We start from the raw sequence: 25,813 nt of genomic DNA, 5'->3' as shown, positions 1-25,813 counted from the left end.
ATAAGGGTAAAGCTAAATAAAAAGGAAGAAATAAAACCCCAAAAGGGTTGATGTTCGTCAGGCTGTTTTTATGTGAAATGTTTCTCACTATTACAGGCCATTTTCAATGTAGGCGTGTGTTTATTTTGTTTTATTGAATAGACGCGAACTCAGGCGTGTGCTGCGCATGAAATGATTTAGCATTGCAGTATGTTAAGGTCACTTTGATAGTTCCCAAGGGATTCGATGACAGGGTGGGGCGCAAGAGCTCGAGATTGGACTTGAACACTTACATCGACTTCCTCAGCTGTAATTGTCTTGTTGCAGATAGAAGCAGAGGCAACTACAATTTATCACAATTTGCGAGAAGTCCGGTATCATTGAATATTTTCATGTGCTGCTGAAGTAGCCTAACAGCTCTAAAATCTGAGAACTTGAATGACCGGTCGAAATGTTTCTACAGACGGGGGAGCCTCAGTGACAAACGATGTAAGTTCAAATATTTCTGCATGATCCTTTGCCTTCCACAGTCGGTAAGTAGAAATGGTGAAGATAGTTAAACTATCTTCTAAGAGAGAGATAGAGAGTAGCCTATAGAGTGAGTAGCCTAGTTTAATTAAATGTTACAGGACACAACAGCACTGTTTAGTGCATTTTAATGTGGTTGGCTGTATTGGGTAACACTTGTTGATTGTGTGTATTTGATTTGAAATGCAGTCTTAGCAGAACTGAAAGAAAACGCTTTTGGTAGCCACTTTTCTCCCTTGATCATATAATAGAATCTATAAGGCTAGGACTGAACCTGACTTTGTATTTTAAAAAAAAAAAAAAAAAAAAAATTTAGTCAGTTATTTGCCATATAGGCTACCAATTCTGTTATACTAGCAACCTCTGATGATATCTGATTGTTTGCATTGAACAGGCACACCAGTGTGATTGGTCTTACTGCCTATATTGTGATTCCAGTGACAAATGTCTTCTTTCAGTAGGCTACAAGTATTCATTGCAGACTGACTGTAGGAACATAATGGCATGCAAACCCTTTTTTTGTCTTCTTGTTTAATAGCTTTGCAGTTATGTAATGAATTCAAGTCCTCAGTAAATTGCGTCAACTGAAAAACAGATAGTCACATAGGCCTAGGCTACATTAATTTGTGTAGGCCCAGTTGTTAACTTAGTAAACTGTTAGGATATGTAAACATGAAATAAGTTAGGCTATGTAAAGGGTGGGGCACCCACCAAGGGGCTAAAGCAAACAATATCTAAAAATCGCTTTATTTTACTCCTGCCCACGTGCTTTCTTAAAAGCAATTATGACTAAAGTAAAGATAGACTTCCCTTACCTGAGCTATAAGAAACTAAAATGTGAAGATGGTGCAGCCATATTAACCAATCAGGAAACTTCTGTAGACATGCAGTATGGATGGATTGATGGATGGATAGATAAATAGATAGATCATTCATACAAATTAGAGCAAAAACCAAACGGCTTTTAAGGTGCAATAGACGCACATACAGACGCATTTTCCCTTGAAATAGCAGTATTCAGGTTTGTAAAATTAGGTCTTAAAATAACGAGCTACTTAACATTAACATTACCTAAAAGTAAAAAAGAAAACTTGCAAACACCACCAACAAACCAGTTGACATTGATAAAATGCTTGTAAACCTTTTAAACAAATATTGAGTGTACACTGTATGCTACTAGATTTAAAAAAGAAGTTGTAGGCCTATCTTAAAATCACTGTAAACTGCATTGCCTTTAAGAAGATGTGCCTGCTCTCCAGGCACAGAGGGGAATTATTGTATGACATTGAATGACTTCCTGTACCGGTCCTTATTACAGTTTTGTTGTAGGCTCAAGCTGAAAACACTACACTGTCTGACCAGTAGCTTTTGCAGCTGATGTGAAGTGTTGTCCAGTGTCCCGAGCAGTCTAACCAACTCTAAGCAGTCTAACCAATCTCAGGAAAGGGTTCCAATTTCATGGTGTCAGTTCATCAAACAGCTGCTGAGATTTGATCTCACTTCCTGTTTGGCTGTACTGGACAAAAACTTAGAAAAAATAAACAGTCCGGTACCTTCGTAAGGCTTCGTCAGAAGATCATCAATTTTGGACATTTTTCATTACATTTAAGATAGCGGCCACATCAATTAGATTGACGCATCAAGTTGCCATGTCACTGCTTTGTGATCTACCACAGTGTTCACAACATCACACATCAGACACAAAAGTATGTTTTTTTGTTAAAGACATTGTTAATTTGTTATTTGCTGAAAGCATAATTATTGTGGTGTACCCCAGAGTTCCAACAATGCAATTTCTATAAACTTTGTCACAATCAGTCCATGGACAAAGTTTGTTTTTACTAAGTCAAAGCATTGCCATGGTTTATTCTGCATTCAAGATCACATTATCCCAAAAGTATGCATACATTTGATTTGCTATGCATACATTGACTTGCTGCAGCAGGCGAACACTGCATGAGGTCAGTCAACAAAAGAGGTGCATGCCAATCACTTAGATCCAGCCAGTGATGTCGATGATGATGATGAGGAAATCGACTGGCTGCCACCACAGTTTGGGAGAGGTGATGATTCATAACCTCAACTAATGAGTGAACTTCAAGTCTTAAACGATGCGACTTTAGCAGCCAAGCGGAATCAGTCGTCACAAGGCCAACTGCTACCAGCAGCCTCAGCCCATGGGCCCTTTATGGCTAACTATCATAAAGGCACCCGCGCTCCTGTTTCACCACTTGCCATCTCACCCAGGGGTAGGCCAAAGTCTTCAGTATCACATCACCAATGCCTTCACATCAACTCGCATTGATCTTGCTCACACCTACCCAATCACTCCAGAAGAAGTATAAGCATCTGTCCGGGTTACCCCTCCAGCCTTTCAAGAAGATTCGACGGCTGCTGCTCATAGACAGTGACCATCCACACCTCATCAAGCCCACTGAGCCTGTACGCCTGGGGCCCCCAGGTGGCCTGGCTGCTATCCACACCAGGTTAGGCTGGATGCTACAAGGTCCCTCAAGTGTCATCTGCCAGTTGTCCAGCCCACAGCAGTGCTTGTGCATGTTGAGAAACTGGCACGCCGACATCATACCCCTCAGGAGCAACAAAGTAGTGACACACTCAAAGCAAGGCACTCGGCCTGCTACAAGACAAGACAACCCATGTGGAGGTGGATGGCATATTGCGCTATGCTACCCCTTTGCTACGCTACATAGATATGCCATGCCTTCAAGCCACCTCCGATGCAGTCATGTCTAGTCTGCGGGCAGTAGAGAGAAGACTCCAGAGAGATCGAGAGATGGCTAAAATATATTGGCAGAGATCGAGAAGCTGTTACAGGCTGAGTTGGTCACTAAGCTGGACCCATCATACTTTAATAGAGGAGATGAGGTGTGGTACATTCCCCACCATCTTGTTAGCCATAATGGCAAACAACGCCTGGTATTCAACTGCTCATACCAGCATCGAGGACAGAACCTAAATGAGTACCTTCTACCTGGGGCATCACTACTGGGAGTCCTCAGATTTCGCAAGCATGAGGTAGCTGGGAGTGGAGACATAAAGAGCATGTTCCACCAAGTTCTCTTGTTCCTCTCCTGCGCTTTGTGTGGCGTGATCTGTGTCAAACCAAGCCTGCCGCGGTATATGAATGGCAGGTACTCCTTTTCGTGTAGCCCATGCTATTCGCCTTGCAGCACCACACAAGGAAGAACAGCCAGCCAGAAGATGAGGTGGAAACTTCTGTTGAGAGATGTTTTCATGTTGATAATTGCCTTCAGAGTCTCCCAACCACCACATTGGCGAGAGACCTAGTGGATAAGCTAATAGCCCTCCTGTCTTCAGCTGGAATCGAGCTCTGCCAGTGAGCCAGTAATGAACCCGATGTCATTAGCCACCTCCCTGAAAATCTCAGGTCCAACAGCGCTGAACTCTGGCTTGCACAAGACAAGACAGACAGTCCTGAGTCAACACTAGGCCTCAGCTGGCACTTCTCCACCGACATGTTAGGATACAAATGCCGCTCAGTGCACTATGGTGAACTTACTATGTGTAACATCTACAGTACAAAGTGCTTGCCAGCCAATACAACCCCCTAGGCTTTATCCTGCCCTACACCACAAAGGCAAAGATATTGGTGAGATGCCTGTGGGACAAGCACAGAGGTTGGGACGATCCCCAGCTCCCACCAGGTCTCATTCAGCAGCGGAAAGACTGGGAAGAAGAGCTGCAGTTCCTCCCTCAAGTCAGTCTCCCTCAGTGAGAGGAAGAGAGCTTCACATCTCAGCTTCAGTGAGAGGAAGAGAGCTTCACATATTTTGTGATGCCTCTGAGCAGGCCTATGGGGCGGTGGCATACCTCAGAACAGTGGGAAATGATGGCAGAGTGCATCTGGCATTTGTAATGGCTCAGTCTAGAGTAGCACCAAGACATTTGAACTCTATGCCCCGGCTGGAGCTGTGTGGCGCACTTACAGGAGCTCAGCTTTCTAAGCTTCTTGGTGATGAGCTTACTTTAGAGATTAAGAAGATAGTCATGTGGACTGACTCTACAACAGTGCTGACCTGGCTGCGATCGGTGGACCTCTCCTGGACCACCAACACAGCATCACTGGCGAAGAAAGCCCAGCAGCGCCTCTACTTCTTGCGCAAATTGAAGAAGGCAAGTGCCACGCCTCCTGTCATGACTACATTCTACAGAGGGACCATCGAGAGCATCGTCTCCAGCAGCATCACAGTGTGGGGCGGAAGCTGCACAGATCAGAACAGGAAGACCCTCCAGCGCACTGTTAACACAGCTAAGAGGATCATTGGAGCACCACTCCCCTCCCTGCAGGACATTTACACCACCCGCCTCACCCGCAAAGCACTAATGATTGTCAAGGATACAACCCACCCTGCACACAAACTGTTCAGCCTCCTGCCCTCTGGAAAGCGGTACAGGAGCCTCCGCTCCCGCACCACCAGACTGGCAAGTAGCTTCATCCACCAAGCAATCAGGATGCTGAACACTCTACCCACTCTCCCATCACTGACAGCCCCCCCCCCCCCCCACCAGCCAACCAGGAACCTAGGAAACTAGGATCCTGTCTACCAAACCCCCCCCCCCAACACCGCCATGTGGAACTGCACTGTGACTGCGCAGCCAAACGTGTTGCTGCTTCACATCAAGCCTGATATACTTGAATTACTGCATACTGCATATCAATGTAAATATACAGGTCACACAAGCACAAGTTTAAACTTCATGTAACTGTTAAGACTATAGAAATATACAACACAACTACCTCTATTTTTTTTTTTTATATATATGTCCTATATTTCTATTTTGGTACATACATGTTCTATATTTCAGTCTTGCACTTTAATTTAATGTTTATTGTCTATGGCTATGTCCATAGTATGTCTATGTCTGTATTTAAAGCATGTCTATGTCTGCATGGGAAAGTAAGAAACGAAATTTCAATTCTTTGTATGACCAGTGCATGTAAAGAAATTGACAATAAAAGCCGACTTGACTTGACTTGGAATCTTGCCGTTTCAAAGTCTTCATTGGCACTTGTGTAGCCGAAATCCAAGAACTAACCCCACACCACACATGGCGATATGTCGACTTTGCCCAGAACTCCGCCGACGATATAACCCATGGCAAAACACTGCAAGAACTGGCAAGACCTAACCGATGGAGTCAATGGCCCCATTTTTGCTCATGGATCCCGACTAGTGGCCTGCAGATCTTACCAGTGCACTGGGAGATCTTCCAGACCCTACTGAGCTTCGCCAGGCAACCTTCTGTGGGGTGACATTGTCGACTGAAAGTCAAGCAGCCCTGGATCTGCACCATTATAACACCTGGAAGGAACTGCTACAGGCCACTGCCCAGGAGCTGCATGGGGCAGCTGCAGAGGATTGCTGCTTGAATGGATTATCGCCAGGCCGAGGCACTTCTCCTAAGGAGGGCCCAGCGCGGCAGTTTCCCTAATAAACTCTCCTTAAGATAGGGAAGTTAGTCCCATGTCTCCTTAAGACAGGGAAGCCAGTCCCACGCAGTAGCCGTCTCCTAAACCTGTCCCCAGAGCTTGACGAGACCGGAGAGCTCATCCGAGCACACACACACACACTCCCGGTGTTAGGTTAGGGCAGTGGTTCTCAACCTTTTTTCAGTGATGTACTGTGAAATATTTTTTCAGCCAAGTACCCCCTAACCAGCGCAAAGCATTTTTAGTTGAGAAAACAAGACTTAAAACAGAACACTGTGACATCAGTGTCTAATTTCTTAAACTTTGTAACCATGACTCCATCCATAAACTTCAACCACGACTCCATTGTTTGAGTTTTGACAGTGATTGACAGGTGATGGCGGGTGGCATGTGACAGGTTGGGTCGAACCATCCTGGTATGGGGGGGACTCTGGGTATTTAGGATTATGAAATTGAATAGCCTACTGAAATATAAAATTAATTTTATGAACTTATATTTTCATGAAATATGTATTAAATATTTTTTTTAAAGTATCTTTGCATGGATTCTACTTTTTAAATCTATGTATATTTAAACCCTAAGCTGTTTTTAGGGCATTTTTACTACCTTTATTCATAAGGATTTATTCTGGTCATTGTAAGTGCCACACACATTATATATAGTTTTTTTCAGCAGAGTCTAGGCTATCCAGATCTGCCATCATTTCATGATATTTTGATTTTTAAAGAATTAAAATATAAAAAGTGTATTATAAAAATTCTTATATTTTGACATGTATCTCACCACAGCAAGCTCATAGCTCTACATGCATTTCTGTCCTGAATCTGGCAATATCATTGCCATGGTCGAGGAATTCTCTGGGGCTGAGCAATTTACAGAAATGTGTGTGTGTGCCTTACAGAAATAAATGGCATTTTTTTATTTAGTGATTTAATGACCTTTCTGCGCTCCATATCTGTGACACGAACTGATCTGACCTGACTTGACCCGAGTTTACGTGTTATAGTATAGCCTGTGTGTGCCTATGGAGTCTGCACTCATGATTCTCTACAACTTTTTACTGCATTGCCATGAACAAAGTAAAGGCAAAAAAGGTGTTTCTTTGCCGAACAAATTGGGATGCAATATGAGCGTTGAATTGGATGCCATGCAGGAATTTGGTAGGATCTCAAAACCGTATTATGAACATTCTTTGCCATAGAGAAACACACAATAGCGTTGGATTATAAACATGCTTTACTACAAAAACAGACAAAAACGTGAGGTAAGTCGAGCTATATGAAGTTATTATTTTGCTTGTCTCTTCGTCAGTTTTATAACCCAGACATGTGTGACATATCTATCCGATCACAGGTCCGCGAGTAATTCAAACGAGAGTAATGGGTGTGCAGCATTGGTTTTTGTACATGACGTCATTATTTTGTAGTCACTTCGTCTGATTTCATAAGCCAGAAGGATCAACATACTTGCTACCAATGCAATGGATAGCCCTGTGTCTCCGCTTTCATCTGATATGCTTGCCATATCTATGCGTTCACAGGTTCGCGAATAATTCAAACGAGAGTAATGAGTGCGCAGGTGAACACAGAGAAGTAAAGACTGTAAATATGATGCAATTTGATTTAATTTCATGATTTTTTTTTATTTTCATACTTTAACGTACAGACAAGTGCGTTGTCTCGTTGGAAAGTCCCACTTCTGCTCTGTCACACAATAAAGGTTTCATCTCACTGTGATGAACAGTTGCGGAGCAATGTAACAGGGAAGAAAGGGTGTGTTTTTTGACGCACTTTGCGTCAATCGGGTTTTAAGGGTTAAAAGCTCACGTACCCCCTGGAGTGCCTTCACGTACCACCAGGGGTACACGTAGCCCACTGGTTAGCACTCTGGACTTGTAACCGGAGGGTTGCCGGTTCGAGCACTGACCAGTGGGCCGCGGCTGAAGTGCCCTTGAGCAAGGCACCTAACCCCTCACTGCTCCCCGAGCGCCGCCGTTGTAGCAGGCAGCTCACTGCGCCGGGATTAGTGTGTGCTTCACCTCACTGTGTGTTCACTGTGTGCTGTTTGTGTTTCACTAATTCACCGATTGGGTTAAATGCAGAGACCAAATTTCCCTCACGGGATCAAAAAAGTATATATACTTATACTTATACCCCCATTTGAGAACCACTGGGTTAGGGTACCACACCTATCGCCTACCCCAGACATAATTATTATAACCCTTAAAAAAACTGCATTACTTCAAGTGCTCGATTCAAAAATAATCGATAGCTGCAGCCCTAAATGTCATGGAGGGCTCTGTTGCAATGATCATGGACCCCCAGCTCCCTAGGGCCCTGTGGCCTACTGGGCACATCATCAAGGTTCACCCCAGCCCTGATGGTCACATCAGGTCTGCGGACGTGAAGGTCAAGGATAGAGCGTACACCCAACCCGTTGCCCGGCTGGTAATCCTGCCTGCTCTTCCAGCTGAAGATAACAGCCAGCCTCTTTAAGCATGCTCAGCTTAGTACAGTGTTGCCTTTTGTTTGGTGCAAATGTACCATATACATTTGGGGACGGCTGTAAAAAAGGTTCTGGACTTTTATCTTATTTGGTTCAGGATTTGTTGTTGACGGGATGAATGTATTGGTTCAATTGTTATTCCGTGTCTTTTAATTTGATTTAGAGTACCAGTGCCTACGTCATTGCCAATGGACAAATGTGAGAACACACATTGTTTATTTAATTGATGAGTTTGCATATGGCTGTTCATGACTTTGCAATATCGGAGTACAGTTTGTGGGGAAACGAGGGGAACGAATGTTAGCATATTCATGCTTACCTTGTTGCTAGCCTGCTTTGGGAAGCTAAGTGTGTGTGTGCGTGCGTAACCATTGAACTTTTGTCTTTGGTTTGCACGGTGTATTTGATATCCAAACCACACATATGCATTCATGTAGTCTACATTACTTCTGATTTGAATACAAGTGGTATCATCCCTCATCCTCCTGCCTCTGCATTTCTGTGCTTCAATACACATCCTGGCCTTATGCAATGTTCTGGCCGGCACTCTAGATTGAACGTTACCTCACCTATAAAATATGTATTTTTGTTTAAATGTATATCAGAAGATGTGTTACAACTAATATTTTTACCACAGGATTTCTTTTTAACACTTATATTTGTGACCCTGCAAGGCGAAACCAGTCGCTTTGCGCATGGTGCTATTTTGAGAAAATCCACGATAAACAAACGTATGGGTTAAAATGTTGAATTTTACGTTTTCGCATAATTTGACAGTATACAGTATACACTTTTATATTGTGAACAAATTTCACGTTTTGACTGTTAAGCCCTGACTTTATTGAGGTGAAGATTAAACACATTAGCAGTCATTCCCTTTGTCCACGCCGCTATAAGGTTTTACGGTAGAGCTAATTTACTCATTAGGCTACTCATTACTCGTTACTCAACGTGTCAGCTCTCTATCATTCTTGGCAGATGTAACCGAATATGAATGTGAAAGACTTGCCTTTCAGTACGAACTTTTAGAAATATCCTGGCGTCATTTTAGGGACCAGGAAAAGTTTTCCATTGACGTAGCGCATTTTTTTGCACAAGTGTACACAGAACTTCCCTTACTTCCCCCGAAATACATTAATTATATTCTATAGTGACACCTTATCTAAGTGACTCCAAACTGACTCCCAGGTATTAAAGGAGAATTCCGGTGTGATATTGACCTAAAGTGTATTGAAACATGATACCGAGTGTGAACGTATGTCTCATAGCCCATCTCGGCTTGTCCCCTGCACTCCAAAATCTGGCGCTAGTTAGCCGATGCTACCAACAGCTTTTTCAATAGTGGTGCTTCGGCATCGGGCTAGCCATGCAAATAAATCACTGTTTTACACCCATTTACGAGGCTCAATGTATCTCCACACTTCATTGGTAGACTTCCGAGGGCCCTGACATTTAAAACGAGACATTGAGAACTTTGAAAAAGCACTGGTAGTTTACTTACAAGACGATTTATACAGACAGTATCTTCACGAAGTTTAGCGTTTGCAGCCATCTTGAATTTAGTCACGATAAGTCGAACAACGAGTAAGAATGAACAGGTATGATAAGGGATCAGATTCCAAAAATAATTCAGTGGAAATGCATGGATTCCAGTTGCTGCTACTGGAAGAAACTGGAATCCATGCATTTCCACTGAATTATTTTTGGAATCTGATCCCTTATCATACCTGTTCATTCTTACTCGTTGCTCGACTTATCGTGACTAAATTCAAGATGGCTGCAAACGTTAAACTTCGTGAAGATACTGTCTGTATAAATCGTCTTGTAAGTAAACTACCAGTGCTTTTTCAAAGTTCTCAATGTCTCGTTTTAAATGTCAGGGCCCTCGGAAGTCTACCAATGAAGTGTGGAGATACATTGAGCCTCGTAAATGGGTGTAAAACAGTGATTTATTTGCATGGCTAGCCCGATGCCGAAGCACCACTACTGAAAAAGCTGTTGGTAGCATCGGCTAACTAGCACCAGATTTTGGAGTGCAGGGGACAAGCCGAGATGGGCTATGAGACATACGTTCACACTCGGTATCATGTTTCAATACACTTTAGGTCAATATCACACCGGAATTCTCCTTTAACTAGGGGGCAGAAAAAGACTCATTGCATGGTTGAAACTGCATAGTCAGTCATCCGCTTCAAAGTCACGCTACCGTAAGGCTAATAATAGCTGTGCCCTCACACTATTGCACGTGACAATTTAGCCTACTTAAAGTAACACGCCACCCAATGTCAGTAGTAATATATGTTCTTTCCTTAACTTTCACGAGTTGAGTCATACCTCTCCCGTGTCGGTACGTGCCCTCAAACGCTCTGGTGCGTGGCGTGAATGTGTTAGAATGTTGCTACATGTATGCTGGCGGGCTCAGACGTAGCAATAGAGGGAGGAAGATAGCAGTAATCAAAAACATCCACGTTTTCCCTACTGAAATACAGTTGCACGAGTAGTTGATAAAAATGTGTAAGGTCACACAACATGAAACGTGGCGATTTTCCAAGCGAATAAACAAGAGAACTACAATGTGTGGCGCAATAGCACTTGGGAGTACAGAAGTGTTATGTCATAAACATTTATGACTTGTGTAAGTGTTTTTGTCATGACAAGTTAGGGTTAAATTTGTGTCATGACAGTGTCATGTGTTCATGACAGTGTCATGTCACTCTTATGTAGATACCTTAAAGTAAAGTGTTACCAACGATTGATTCAGTACTTGAGTAGTTGTACTTACTTACTTCCCATGTCTGTTTGGCATACAGAATGACTATACTGAAAAGAACCCCAAATGCTTCTGATTAGTATGATGAAGGATCTGTGATGTTGTGGGGCTTTTTTTCATTCCAAAGGCCCTGGGAACCTCAACAGAGTGTATGATATCACAAACTCCATGAAATAACTGGCCATTTTAAATCAATATCTACTGCATGTCATAAGCCCCTTTTCCATTTAAAAGTTAATTAGCTTAAAAACTATGCACATCAAAAAGTTAGTACAACACGTGATGGAAAAGGACTTATATCGATGTAACGTCGGTTTTGTCGTGCTAAGTTTATTCGCTCGCCAGAGGTGGATTAGCAGAGTTCATTTGATATTAATGTGATGGAAAAGGGTTGGAGCTATGTAAGTTACTGTGACCCCTGCTCAGAATGTTCACAAAGCTAGCGTGGAAATCTATATTTTGTCTCGCGCACCAAGACGTTCACCTCACAATAGTCTTCCATACCTTTGATACATTTGCTAGAAGTGCTCGCTACATCTGTTGGAAAAATGTCCAGCACAGTAGAAAAATGTGCATTAACAGGGACATGATGACATCATTTTAATAAGCTAGAATCGTTGAATGGTTGTTGAATGGAAAACCATTTTGTTGCATACAATATCGCTCAAAATTACATCATATATACAAAAAGAGTTAATTCGCTTAAAAATCTTATGGAAAAAGGACTATAGTAGAAGAGTGAATGCTGTTCAAAGTGGGTTAAATACAGGGGTGCAAATATTTGTGTACATTTGTTATAAATATATTTATTCCTTTATGATGCATTTCTCAGAATAAATTTGCTTTCCTTCAAGGTTTGATTTGCTTTCCTGTGTTCATGTCCTGTGAGATTAACATAATGATCTTGTATACCTCTTTTTACTCAATTAAACCAGTGAGATACTATTGTAAAAAATGTAGTGAAATGGAATTAGGTTGCATGCAATGTACCCTCAGCCCAGTCAAGCTAGCCTACCAGAAGAGTGCTCACTTTTCCACATACATTGCACCTTTTTTAGCATTATTTTACTTTTTCTACATCATATGTTTCAGGATGCTTGAAATCACTGGAAGGTGGTCAAGATGGAAGGTCCAGCTCTTGTTCCCAGTCGCCCTGCAGTTGATATACCTCCAACAATCAGGTACACAGAACATTTTTCCTCCTACTTGCCATTTATTACCTGAAGACTGATTTGCCATACTCTTGATGTCAATTTTCACAAAGTGTAGAACCCGATAATGTAATAATTCCCTAATATTGTAATAATTTAACAGCAGACCACACGTTACTTGGGTTCAAGTGGTGATACTGTGTAGGCAACTCTAGCTCGCAAGCATCCTTAAAGGACAATTCCGGCGCAAAATGAACCTGGGGTTAATAACAAATGTATACCGAGTTCGGCCATTCACTGGGATTTATTTTCATGCTAGTCGAATGTGACCAGTTTTATTGCAAACCGCTAATTAGTGTTTAACGCTAGCCTTCGGGGCACACGTACAGTAAAAAGAAATTTCTATACCACTAACAAGGCTCAAAATAGCACCACACTTACACATAGCATAGTGAGGGTCTCGTGACCTTTGACCTCTGGGGGGCGCTGTGTTTAAACTGTTTTTTTTTAAGTGTATTACATTATTGGGAAATGCACTTTATTACATTATCGGGAAGTTATTACATTATCAGGTTTAATTACATTTTCAATGGATTCAAGTGCAAATTTGTATTACATTATCAGGGTTATTACATTATCTGGGATTTATTACATTATCAGGTTCTACAGTGCTGTTTCTTTCTTACTTTGTTTTTGTCTTTTTATGTGACTTTTTCATGTTTGTGCAAGCTCTACTGTTTGTTTCAGATCTGCACCTATGCACAATGCACCTAACACAAGCATGCTCTCTACCTAATGCAATCAGCTCTTTCAATACTACTAACCTTGTTAAGATGCACTTTAAGTATTAAGTATACCGCTGGGGAAATGGTATAATAGGCGGTCTCCCAGGGACTCGACACCCTTTCGCCACCAGCCCCATCCGCCTCCCAATAATGCCGGCGCAAAGCCCAACTGCTGACAGCCACGTGCCGACGGTTAGACTGTATTCTGAGGTTCAACTGGCCACATGGGCCAAAATAACCCGAGACCCATGGGTTCTTATTTTTTTAGGGGCAGCCGTGGCCTACAGGTTAGCGCTTCGACTTGTAAACGGAGGGTTGCTGGTTCGAACCCCGACCAGTAGGCGCGGCTGAAGTGCCCTTCAGCAAGGCACCTAACCCCCTCACTGCTCCCCGAGCACCGCTGTTGTTGCAGGCAGCTTACTGTGCCGGGATTAGTGTGTGCTTCACCTCACTGTGTGCTGAGCGTGTTTCACTAATTCACGGATTGGGATAAATGCAGAGACCAAATTTCCCTCACGGGATCAAAAGAGTATATATACTTATACTTACTTAAACTTATAATTCATAGTTGTCTACACACACCCCGCTGGGAAATGGTATAGTTCATAGTTGTCTACACACACCCCGCCCCTTCCTGTAATATAAGTGACAGCATTGTTGAAAACGGCATGATTGACCTTTTGCCTTCTGTTTACTTCCCCGTCAACATTGTAATAGCCATGTCGGAAATGTTGGTGCATGCGCAGTGATCATGTTAATGTAAAGAATAATGTCTTTTTCACCTTATTTTAGCGATTGGAGGGGAGGTATTTATACCGTTCAATTCATATTCAAACACAGGTTCCCCCTTCTGTATTTTTTATATCAATATGACCACCCTATTTGGAGATTGTGCCTCCCCGTTCATTTGAGGAGGAGCCTGATGTTGTTAGTCCGAAATAACTGCCTGGGGATGTTACCAAGATGGCCACCAAGTGGCAAGACTTTGCTTAAAGGACTTTGTCTTAATAATCAAAGAAGCTGCTTTTACACTTCCACCCTTTACACAGGATTTTGGGTAGTATAATGCTTTCCTGCAAAATGACGAATAAAATATTTTTTTTCTTAAAACAAAGTTGATATCGTATTAACTTGTCTTCTATATAGAGTCCCTTCATTGTCACATATATAGTTTTAGGTCTACCTTGTGTACAGTCAGTTATATATTTGGTTGTTAATTGATGATGCAGTAATGGGATAATAAATCTATTTCGGCTTTCAGAGCCGCTCGTTTTTTTCCACTAAACTATTTTTTCCGCTATTCAAAGTAGCCTTTAAGAAAATTGTCATCCTACTACTCACTTGTTGCCTCAACCTAATTAAATCCTATTTTTCATAGAAGCCTGGACGTTACCCTTGATTGTATCATCTGGCTGCTCTGTTAAAGTTAAGCGTTAGATTAAGTTAAGATTTTGTTTTACTCTCATTAAAACCGAGGTGAAACAAGTTGTGAAAACCGTCTGGCTGCGCTAGTTTTTTGATGAAAAAGCTGTTGGGCCTGTGACGTCGGACTTAACAACCAAATTATGACTTAAACAAAAACTGAATGGAATTTTTACTTCCGGAAACGGAGTGGACGGTCACTCTTGAGCTCTAGCAGACAATAGGCGAGTTCGACTTGCGGCAGATCTGTGCAGATCTGACTACAAAACTCCCCCTCGCTCGGTCTGAAGCTCTTTTCCTTTTCTTTGCATCTTCCGTCAAGGGTTTTCGCTGCTTCTTCGCCGGCTCTGCCATTATACACACGTTTGCAACAATCGCTAGCGTTTCGTTAGCCTCCCTCTGTGCTGTGGATGCAGGATGGAAACTGAAACTGCTTCGGTCGCCGGGTACGATACACTGAACTTGCAAGCGGGATATTCTTCCTACAGGCAGTAGGGGCGGGCGAGATAGTCTTCATTCGCCCTGTAATGAGTCATTTAACCATATACCGACTAACGAAGATGAGTAATTAACACGAAAACGTTGCCTGGTGTCCCTTTAAAATATCGCGGGAGTCTTAGCCTGCAGACAGATCTTGCAGTTGCCTTCCACGAGCTGCACGAGCTGAAACACGCCCTCATGACATCAGTTCAAAGACGTGATAGGGCCATTTGGGAGGAATGTCCTCATGATGATTATGATGGGAGTCTCATGCTGCTTCCTTATGTTGGAATATGCGAAAATAAACAGAAATCGAAGGGATACCTTCTAATATGTGATTTCTGCAACAATGGTAGGCTAGCCTACTGAAAACGTTTAGATATTCTGTTATTTTCTGCTGTTGGCTAAATAGATAGACACACATATAGGGGAAACACTTGATATTGAATGTATGTGCTACAATGCAGGCCTGTTAACTGTATGACAGCAGTGGTTTATTTAAACTACATCATAAGAATTTATTTCGTCAGTCATCATGCTCATTTTAATGAGTAAGAATGAAAGTTTTGCTGTGTTTATTGCAAACAAAATTCCGCGATATCTCCCGCGATGTCTCACGCGAGTCACGTCAGGCAGACTGTAGCCTGCCTGTCCGGGATGAGCTGCCCTCTGTTGTAGCTCCTCCCGGCTAGCCTCTGAAGATCACGTTTACGTAGAAAGCCAGACCAAGTCAGACTCAGTCGAAGTCGAACTCGCCTATTGTCTAATAAGGGGAGAAGCGCCACTCTCTGAAAACTTCCGGTTTCTGAACTGGTTGCAGTTCCTTTTCTGGGTCCACATGAGGGCGCTCACGAATAAGTGCAGAATTAATGGAGGTCTATGGAGCTGTACCCCTCAAATCCACTTTTCTCAGACTTTGCCCAGAAATTTGAATGTTGCATGCGAAAGAGAATACACACCGCTGAGTATTTTATTTTTTGAGTCACTTATTTGTTCTAAAAACCCTTTCAAATGCGTCAATGACGTCATTCATTAGCAGAAAGCTAGTGTGTTGTGGGCAACAAAGACCCAACCTGTAAGAAATCAAAAGGACGTAAGTACTCGTTCATTCAACTTGTGACCTATAGTGAGCTTTCAGAAACCACAACCAAATCTTTGATTTTTCATCGACAACCAGGTGAAAGAGACAAATTTAGCCGTCTAGCTCCATAGACCCCCATTGTTTTTGCACTTATTCGTGATCGCCCCTAGCGGAACTGCAACAGATTGCAGGTACAATGGAGTTAATAGGGAGTGCTCCGGCTCTCCGTAAACGGGCTTTGGCTCTAGAGCTCAACAGTCCTGCCCCTCCTCTGAGAGAGCTTAGCTTCCGGACATAAGTTACCCAATCGTTTTTCTAATTGACGTCTGGCAAAATCCATATAAAGAATTTTAGACCCTGACATAGGCTGACCAGCTATGACGTGACTCGTAATCATACAACATTTCATGTTGAGCAAAAAAAGACAAACAAAAAAAGGAAAAGGTACAAGACTGTGTAGGCTACATATTTTCATTTCCGAGCGAAAGAACTACTCACCCCACCATCCATTCCAAATTATTCATTCCAATAATTTAACATGCTTACTTTTGAATATAAGACAACAAGATGACTAACTTCCTACCATTTCATTGAGTAAATTCGACTTTTCATCGGATGGTCACACATCGCTCTGACTGCCGGTGTTACATGTTAACTGCCTTCAATGTTAACTTGCTGTGTTGACGTTTCATGATTGATAACGTATACACTTCCAAATATCAACTGGAGACAAACAAATAAAAATATGCGTAACATATTTAAATGTCAAACATGTCCTTGTAGCACAACACATTATCCTGGCCATATGAGCCGATGTGTGAACAAATCGTTGAGAAAATAAGAGAGAACAAACAACAAATGCCCATGTCAGTTTCGGGGTTACAATGTAACGGATGCCAGCTAGCTTAGCTGTGCTTATGGAACGTTGGTAAACCTCACTCCCCGATGCCTCAAGAGTGCTGCTGGCATGTGAGCCAGTAGCCTGGGCTATTGGGTCAACTGTCAGCACGCTCGCCTCCCAGTCCGAGGTGCTGCTGTTTGCGGGTTCGAGTCCGGGCGTGTGCAGGGCTGAATCGTGCAGGTTCAACACAACGCAGGTTGCACTAACATGCCAAGATTTCTAACATAGCCTGGGCTATATGGGCTTTATAGCCTACGTTAGGACAACTTAAAGCTCCTTGGATATTGCTACTGCGACACATTATTAGGTACGCAACATGCTGGTAAATTAATTATTATGATTATTCTGGGTAGGCATGTCATGTGTAGCCTGGGTGTTCCCATGCTGCCTTGCGCGCGATTTGATTCACACTGCTAAGGCAGCCTGGAGACCATGGAGCAAATTTTCGCCTGAGATAGGCGACCAATCACAGAACAAGGGGGGGAAAGCAAGACGATGATGAGCTATGCACAGACGCATTTGATAGACATCCGTGGCACCCAATAAACGGATCTGGGCATTTTTTTCAAATACGAGAAAATGAACGTTTGGTTCCCAGACCACGTCTCATTGATGGCGCTAGCCAGGCTATGTCCTGTTTTGGGTCTTCACAGATCCTGTTGAGCCTACTTGATTTAGTGTGTTTGTAGGAGCTTTCTGACCATGTTGGAGGCTTTGCCAATTGCACTTAATAATAATAATAATAATAATAATAATAATAATAATAATAATAATAATAATACATTTTATTTATAATGTGCCATTCAAGACCTGTGACACCAAGACAGGACAAATACATTGAAAAAATATATCCGCAAGCGGAGATTGTCGGGGTCTAAGCGAAATGGCAAGAAGTGCCCTTCAGCAGAATGAAGGTGGGGGCTGTAGTGCCCCCTATGGACTATAGGCAAACACAAAACACAATAACTGAATAGGCAAATGAACTTAGTGAGACAACTCTGCTGTAGGCCTATGCACACCGATTGATCCTTGGTCTTTGGTGGCCCTGTCAGTGTTTTGTAAAATATTGCTTTAAGATCACAAAAGTCTACATGAAATAAATGTGAGCATCTGAGCTAACGTTCATTCCCAAATACCCACTAGACTACTCCCTAGTTTCAGTCTTCAATTTATTGCATTTCAACAAAGGTGTTTCAAGTAAGGAAGAGCATGGTTTAGGCTACAAAGGCTAAAAGTAAAGTAAAGTAACTGGTACTTAAAAGGATAGACTCATTGGCAATGTGGTTAACACAGAACAAAGACCTCTTTTATTCTTACTATTCTTTCTATTCTAAAAGGTAAATTACTGTCTATGAAGAACCTATCATTAGGAACCTAGATAGTTAGGCCTATTCAAATACATAATGCCCCACCTTGATTCGAACATTGTTATGGGAGATTATTTTTTCATTGTGTTGTTAAAAGTGACTATCGGCCGATCGGTTATCAGTTTTTGAAAAACTCAAATATCGAAATCAGTATCGCCCTTCAAAATCCCATATCAGTCAGGCTCTATAGGAGATGGAGACAAATTGACATACACACACGCATGCACACATCCACACCCACAGACACACATTCATGCACACACACACACACTCACACATACGCACGCACGCCTACAGGCACACGTGCACGTACACACACACAGGCACGCACATACAAGCATACACAAAAGTTGCAAGAGTAGGGGATGGAGTAGTAGATGAAGACAAATTGACAAGCGTGATTTATTTTCACAGAGAGGATGTACAGGACTGAGTGGCAGTCATATTTGGTAGCGTTTCATTAGTGTGGATTACGTGAATCCCAGCTTGGTAATTATAGGAATTAATGCCACAGAACTAGCCTGGTCCGTAGCAGATTAACTTTCAAGCTTAATCAAGCTGTGTTGCAAAACATGGTTTACGTCAACCTGTGCGTTCATGTTCTCATCCCCTGTAGCCTACAATGTCAAAAATAGAAGTTGAAACTTTTTCCGACAGTGTCACCAAGCATTGATTTACATATTCACTAGTTCCGAAGAATTTAAAATGTTTTAACTTGCCATGCGTGGTTCTATATGCTCTGTATATATGTGTTGTGCTTTTCACAAGAGTGGGCTTGTAGGGTACTATTTGCCTGTGTATGTGCGTGCGTGCATGAGGGGTAACGGGGGGCTTTCTGATTTTGAGCCCAGGACCTGTGGTCATGATAATCCGACCATGGGTGCATGCATGTTGTCCATTTGACTTTTGCAATGTGTAAGTTTGTCATTCTGTCTGTGTTGGCTAAACAGGGAGGAAGTACAAGGCAAGGTGTTCTAAATCCCCAAGTTCAACAACTTCTGTTTGAAGTTGTAGTTTACATAATTTTGTTGACTTGCAGATTTGGTCATTTTAACTTGATTTTTGTCTTTCAACCAAGTAGGATACACATTTAAGTGTTTTCCTTTTTTGCCCTAGTTTTGTCTTAGTTGTTATTTTCTACCAATTGTAGCCCACAAAGTTAATACAGTCAACTTCAGTTATTGATGACATGAATCAAAGATTAGAACCTTTACACATCTGGGACAATAATTGCACATTTTTACACCAACTGGTTTCTCACACCAAACACCATCTGAATTGTTGTAATGTAAAATTGGTTTACTTTGTTTGAATTCAAGAAGTCCATTTTGATGTAAGGGTAATTCTTAACAGATCATATCTGATGGTTGTATCTGAAAGACCCTTCTAGAAAACGAATTTATGGACAAACATTTATTTGGATGTCCATATGGATCACATTGGATAATTACTACAGCAATTTCCCCTGGGTCAAACCACAGATTGATTGGACACTTGGACAGAATAACAGGAATGCTCGTATCTTCTTTTAGGTTCTGTTGTCCTTCAGACATTTATTTTAGCATCCAGGCTAACAGTGGTTGCCTAGTTGTGGTGTTTTAGAGACATCATGCTAGGAATGCTGGGTAAAGTCATGCTACAAACATCTCTTTGCAAAACTCCATCCTAGAATGGCTATTGTCCAATCCTACATTAGCAACGGTCTCTATACAAGGAAGGTCTGTCAAACTTTAACAATGACAGCTATCCAAATGGTTGCGGTTTCTCCAGAGTTTGATGGTAAAAACTGTATTTACCCATCCTGATGTCTGCAAGTGATTAATCTGTGTGGAAGACACCATAGCAAGGCTAGTCCATAAATTAAAAATGTGCTTCGACTGATTAAAGCTTGTTGCTAGCAGATATCTGTCCATAGTTAGGATATAGAAGTTACTGTAACATAGCCAACATATGTCTATCATTCACTTGCAGAGTGATTATTAACAAAAAGGTATAGCTTCATTGAGATAGTCATTGTAGCTAGGTCTTAGGTCTACATAATGTCCTATGTCAGAAAACAACAATGTCTCATTGTATCGTCAAATTTGAAAAAGGTTAAGAAAAAATCTAGCATCTTGTAATTTTCCACATTCTGTTTTGCACGTGTGGCATATGTAAATGCTCAGCTCAACAGATAGCAACAAATGCTTTGTCCCAGCTCTCTGAATATTCTATTCCTTGCACCTTTTTGCTGTCTAACAGCCCATTTCTCACTGGCTGTCCACTCACACTGTCCCTGCAATTACTGCAATTACTTGGCTTGTTCTTCTCTCCTTCGCTCTGTCTGCTGTGATCCTATTTCCGCTGTTGATCAACTTGGTTGGTTCTGACATATCCTTGTTTTGGTTCGGCAGTGTTGAGCTGTCAAGGGAACTGCAATCTGGAGTTTACCGATCCCCAGGGAAGCTTTACATCTCCATGCTACCCCTCTGACTACCCCCAGAGTCAGAGTTGCAAGTGGACTTTACGGGCCCCTGCTGGATTTATTGTGCAGATTACCTTTCTCGACTTTGAGCTTGAAGAGGCTCTGGGTTGTATCTATGACAAGGTTATTGTGAATACAGGAACCAATGATGTTAAGTTTTGTGGCCTTACAGCCAATGGACTGACACTAAACTCAAGTGGGAATGTGATGGAGGTGTCGTTTAATTCGGACTTTAGTGTCCAAAAAAAGGGATTCAGTATCAATTACAAACAAGGTATGTCTACGAGCAAGTTAATATATTTTCAGTATCTTGTATGCACTTCACACATTCATGATTTAAAAAAAATGTTTTTGCAATGTATAATTTAACGCATTCACTTCAAAAACTGCTTATCTAACCAAATCTTATTACTCTTATATTAAGATTAAATACAATGTAGTTTGTATTGGATTTAGTATAACTTACCTATTAATACCATTATTAAATCAATTGACTTAATTAAATAAGAGTTCAATTTATTTTAAGACTTCATGAAAACAAGCAAATTTGGGTGCCAGTGCATTAAGCAAATTTCTCTTGATATGACACAATACCAATTCGATTTTTTAATCTTAATATATGATTAATAACACTTGGTTAGTTTTTTTGCATTGATTCATTTATTTGAATACTGTTTATAATTTAAACAGATTAACAACATGCAAGCTGTCATCATTATATTTAGGATGTGCTGTTCTTAATCTCAAGATCGGTATTTGAATGGTCATCAAATCTATTGGTAGCCATTAATGGATCGGATTGGGTATAAATGGATTGGATACCCAAATGAACCCAAATGCCTAACTATACTTGGATAGAGACATTGTGAAGAGAGATGCTGTGTCATATGGAACATAAATGTGCTGCATTAACACCTGCTTTACAGCTGCATTAACACCTGCTTTTACAAGGCGGAAGTATTTAGGCGCAGAATAGACGTGCGCTTTCAGGAGCAGTCTTTGTACATACTGCGGAATACATAATTAGGCGCTATTTACGCTTCCCCTCCCATCTCTTTACGCTAAACTCCCACTTTCCTCTGGATCCTCCCATATGCATGCATATGCATGACACGACAAACCCAATGTGCCCTTTTCAGCTCCTGTGACAGGCAGTTTGCGCTTTGACATCTTTGTGGCCTGTTTGTACATACATCACAATGATTTTACACGCACGTTGTGAAACAAATGAGCCTGAAGTGGGCGCAAAAGCGTTAGTACATCTGGCCCACAGTCTGGCAAACACTGAGCACTGCGAATGGTCCCCAGACCCTACATCTTCATGTGGGTCTGGCTCGTTAGGCTATTCTGAGGGCACAATCACAGGGTCTGTCTGAAACTGCAACACACTGCTGCCTCACTGCCTTGAACTCTAATCTAATGAGTCACTTGCCATAGCAGGCATCAAGGTACTATCTTAATCAGTGGAAGCTGAAGCAGAGACGTTCTAAAAAAGTCTTTGATTGAAGGCAGAATGAATGATACACAGGTACAATGCCCTTGCTGCCTCTTAATGCTATCTGAGAAGGCAGAATTGTTTTCAGTTTCAGACACAGCCATGTGGGGGGCACTTGGGAGACATACTTCATTTTCTTTTCACAGTGGCCGCATCATGTGGCCGCAATATTAAGTATCGTATGTGGTACCGTACATCTTGTTTTTAAGACTGAAGTAATGTTTTCATATGGTTTGTGAGGGTCAGTTCAGACTGATTTTTTCTGTGTTCAGCTTTAGTGGGGTATGTGACATCCAGTTATTCATATGAATAAAATAGTCCTGCGTTGGTCCTACTCCTAACTAACTGCACCAGAGCACCAGTGATCGAATCTCTCTCTGATATAAACACTTGTACCATCTTGTAGGAGTATTATGACTGTTGTGGAGGGATGGACTGGGACAAAAAATCGTCCCTGGCAAATTTGGCCCAAGCGGCCCTCAAATCGGCCCGACACACCTAGGCCCCGTTTACACGAAGGGAAGAGGCAGATATCCCTGCTGTTTGGCCTCTCATTTACACAAAAACCCAGTTTTTATCACAGAAAATGATTATTTTCGTCCACGTGTAAACGTAGCCCTAATTAAATACAAAAATAAAATTAGACAATCAAAACTAAGTGTCGTGGAGCACTGCAAGTGAATGTAGGCCTCACTTGCTATCTCTCTGACTCACTGGTGATCAGAGATAGCCATGAAGCCCAAGATCTCCAAATTGAAGTATAAATAGGCCTACAAGCTAGCCTGACGAGCCAGACCCACATCAAGATGTAGGGTCTGGGAACTTACCATTGGCAGTGCTCAATCCGAGGGGGGGGGGGGTGTTAAACGGTTGTCTTTCAAATTTCCTCTGGATGCAATAGGATAGCGCTAAAACTCATGAATCCCATGCATTTTCCCACCAGCAAAGCTAATTGGCTACTTGATCAAACTTTTGCCCATTTAAAAAAAGCTTAACTCGAGTCGCGATTCCAAGACCGCTGTTCGCCAGCAGCAGCATCCATCTTCTTTGTTTGAAAGTAGCAGGAAATTCACGTGGAACCGTCGCCGACTCTATACACGATGTGATTGGCCTGATAGAAGTTTCTTTTTTCCAGCTCGCAGGCCAACGGACAGTTGCTAGACTACCCTGGCTGCAAATTACATTTGCTGCCGCTAGGTTGCGTCTAGATTTCTAGGCTACCTACAAGCAATTCTGAGAGTCTTTGCTAGAATTCAAAGTATAATTTTCAAATTATTCAATACAACTAGGTACAATGCCCAATTGATAGCAGTACCAAACATTTACTGAATTTGCAAAGAGCTAAATTACCCACAGGTTGTGGTAGGTTACTGTAATTCCCCCCCGACCAGTACGAAAAATGTGGGTGGGTTGAGCACTGCTCTCCTATGCCCACATCCACGGCTGAAGTGCCCTTGAGCAAGGCACCTAACCCCTCACTGCTCCCCGAGTGCCGCTGTAGCAGGCAGCTCACTGCGCTGGGATTAGTGTGTGCTTCACTTCACTGTGTGTTCACTGTGTGCTGTGTGTGTTTTACTAATTCACGGATTGGGATAAATGCAGAGACCAAATTTCCCTCACAGGATCAAAAGAGTATACAGTATACTTATACTTATATACTTACTTACTTATACGAATGTAGTCAAGAGGCTAATTTTGTTGGGGCTTCCGCCCTGAATGTTTAAAGTGTAGCCCTGAATATCATTTTAAATGTAGACTGACAAAGCCTATTGTTTTGTGACACAGCAAAACACTGGTCCCTGTCTAAACCCTCTCTATAGAATGCAATAACATATTGAAGTGATGAGGTTGCAAAAGTAAAGAAAGAGAGTGTGCACAGGTCTTGTGATTGTTGGTTTCTGATAGCTAGTTGAGCACAGTGTGTGACTATGCCTTTGTGAGAAGGCACACCATTCAGGAAAGCAAGAATTTCCCTTGTAGACCTTTACGAAGTTTGACACCATACACACCTGCTACAGTTTGAGTGTATAGTTAATGCACTTTTAGCTGGAAATCTGGTTGGATAGGCAAGGCTATATTTCGTTTTCCTAATGGCGTGATGTCCACACAAAATGTAATTTCTGTTTAGAAAAACAGAAATTACATTTTGTGTGGACCTTCTAGTTTGTGGGTAACCTATGACCATATCAATTTCCCTTGTGAGTTTTCAAGCATATATCTGGATAATGGGAGAGTGTTCAGGAGTCAGACGACACAACATGCATGCGTGTTTTAGGCAGTGTTTTCAGACCTATTCTGTGACTGAAAGTGGGCAGAAATTGTGTCTTTACTTAACAGCATTTAAGCAATTTCCTCGGGGTGACACCTACAGACCCCTGCAAATTTGTATTGCCATTTGTGTGCGCGTGTCGACGGCTGTTGATTTCCTAAGGTGCTGAAATGTATACATTGTTATATTACTTTATCAAAAATCGTGTTTTTGCATGAGGTTTATTTTGGGCATTGGTATTGGGCATTTAATTGTTTGAGCACCCACCAATGGAAACATAATTTGGCTCCTATGGGAAAAGCAGTGGAAAGAGGATACATCCCCAGGAGGCTCCAGTGCTGTTTGTCCGCATACCAGAAATGACTTCTCCCAACCTCACCTGCTGTTCCCTCCTGAATATGGCAGGGGAGATGACCTGTGAGAGTTTGGAGGAAAGGATTTCTGGAATCGTGGTGGTGAATGCACAGGTGGCTGGCCGCAGTCGTAAATGCTCCGTATCTTGAACCTAAAATCTGTAATGACCTTCCTGCACGGTTCCACATGTGCTGCCAGTAGCCTGAATGCCCAACCAAAGAATAAAAATATCCAACAAAGCTACCTTTGTGCATTCAAGCAGTATCAAGCAAGCAGACATCTTCATTTATTGGTGTTTCATTGAATTAGGCTCCAGATACCTCCAGAAGGCTCAACAGAAAGCTTACTCATGATGGTGTCTCTACCAACAAATTCTGTTGGTTCATTGCTGTGGCTGTTTGTGATCTGCTCAGCAACATTACCAGCCAAAACGTAAGCCCTTGATGTAGGCACCAACAAATACCTCTCCAGATTTTTCAAAATCTCATTTCATGTTATAAAATGACCCCAAGTGGTCTGTGAGTGTCTCAGCCATATATTTTTTTATTTTTTTATTTAGCACTTGTGAAAAGACAGAGAGTCAAAGAAGAAACAAAGAAAAGGAATCAGTGCAGGAAGTGGCAGTAATCCCAGACTGGCCTATAGTAGGCCTCCACCTAAAAAAGTAACATAACAACAAGAGCCACAACAAAAGTATCAAAACAATATAAATTTAAAGAAATATAAAAGAAAAAGGAAAAGAAGAAAGAAAAAGAATGAACAAACAGTGTAAGCACTAGCCTACAGTA

The 25,813-nt window shown here is 41.9% G+C and overlaps 1 protein-coding gene across 8 annotated transcripts in view; it reads left to right on the top strand.

The window, feature by feature from the left end:
• Positions 1 to 246: 246 nt before the first annotated feature.
• The window catches only part of adgrg6 (adhesion G protein-coupled receptor G6), a 97,450-nt gene continuing 71,883 nt past the window's right edge, over positions 247 to 25,813 (top strand). For all 8 annotated transcript variants that reach the window (XM_042095019.1, XM_042095016.1, XM_042095013.1 and 5 more), the window contains exons 1-3: positions 247 to 468; positions 12,349 to 12,437; positions 20,837 to 21,181. In XM_042095019.1, coding sequence (XP_041950953.1) covers positions 467 to 468; positions 12,349 to 12,437; positions 20,837 to 21,181 — 436 coding nt within the window. In that variant the 5' untranslated portion in view covers positions 247 to 466. The remainder of the gene's footprint in view (positions 469 to 12,348; positions 12,438 to 20,836; positions 21,182 to 25,813) is intronic.

Source organism: Alosa sapidissima, chromosome 6 (genome assembly GCF_018492685.1).
Source record: "Alosa sapidissima isolate fAloSap1 chromosome 6, fAloSap1.pri, whole genome shotgun sequence".
In the NCBI taxonomy this organism is placed as follows: Eukaryota; Metazoa; Chordata; class Actinopteri; order Clupeiformes; family Clupeidae; genus Alosa; species Alosa sapidissima.
This window is presented reverse-complemented; position numbering and strand designations above follow the sequence as displayed.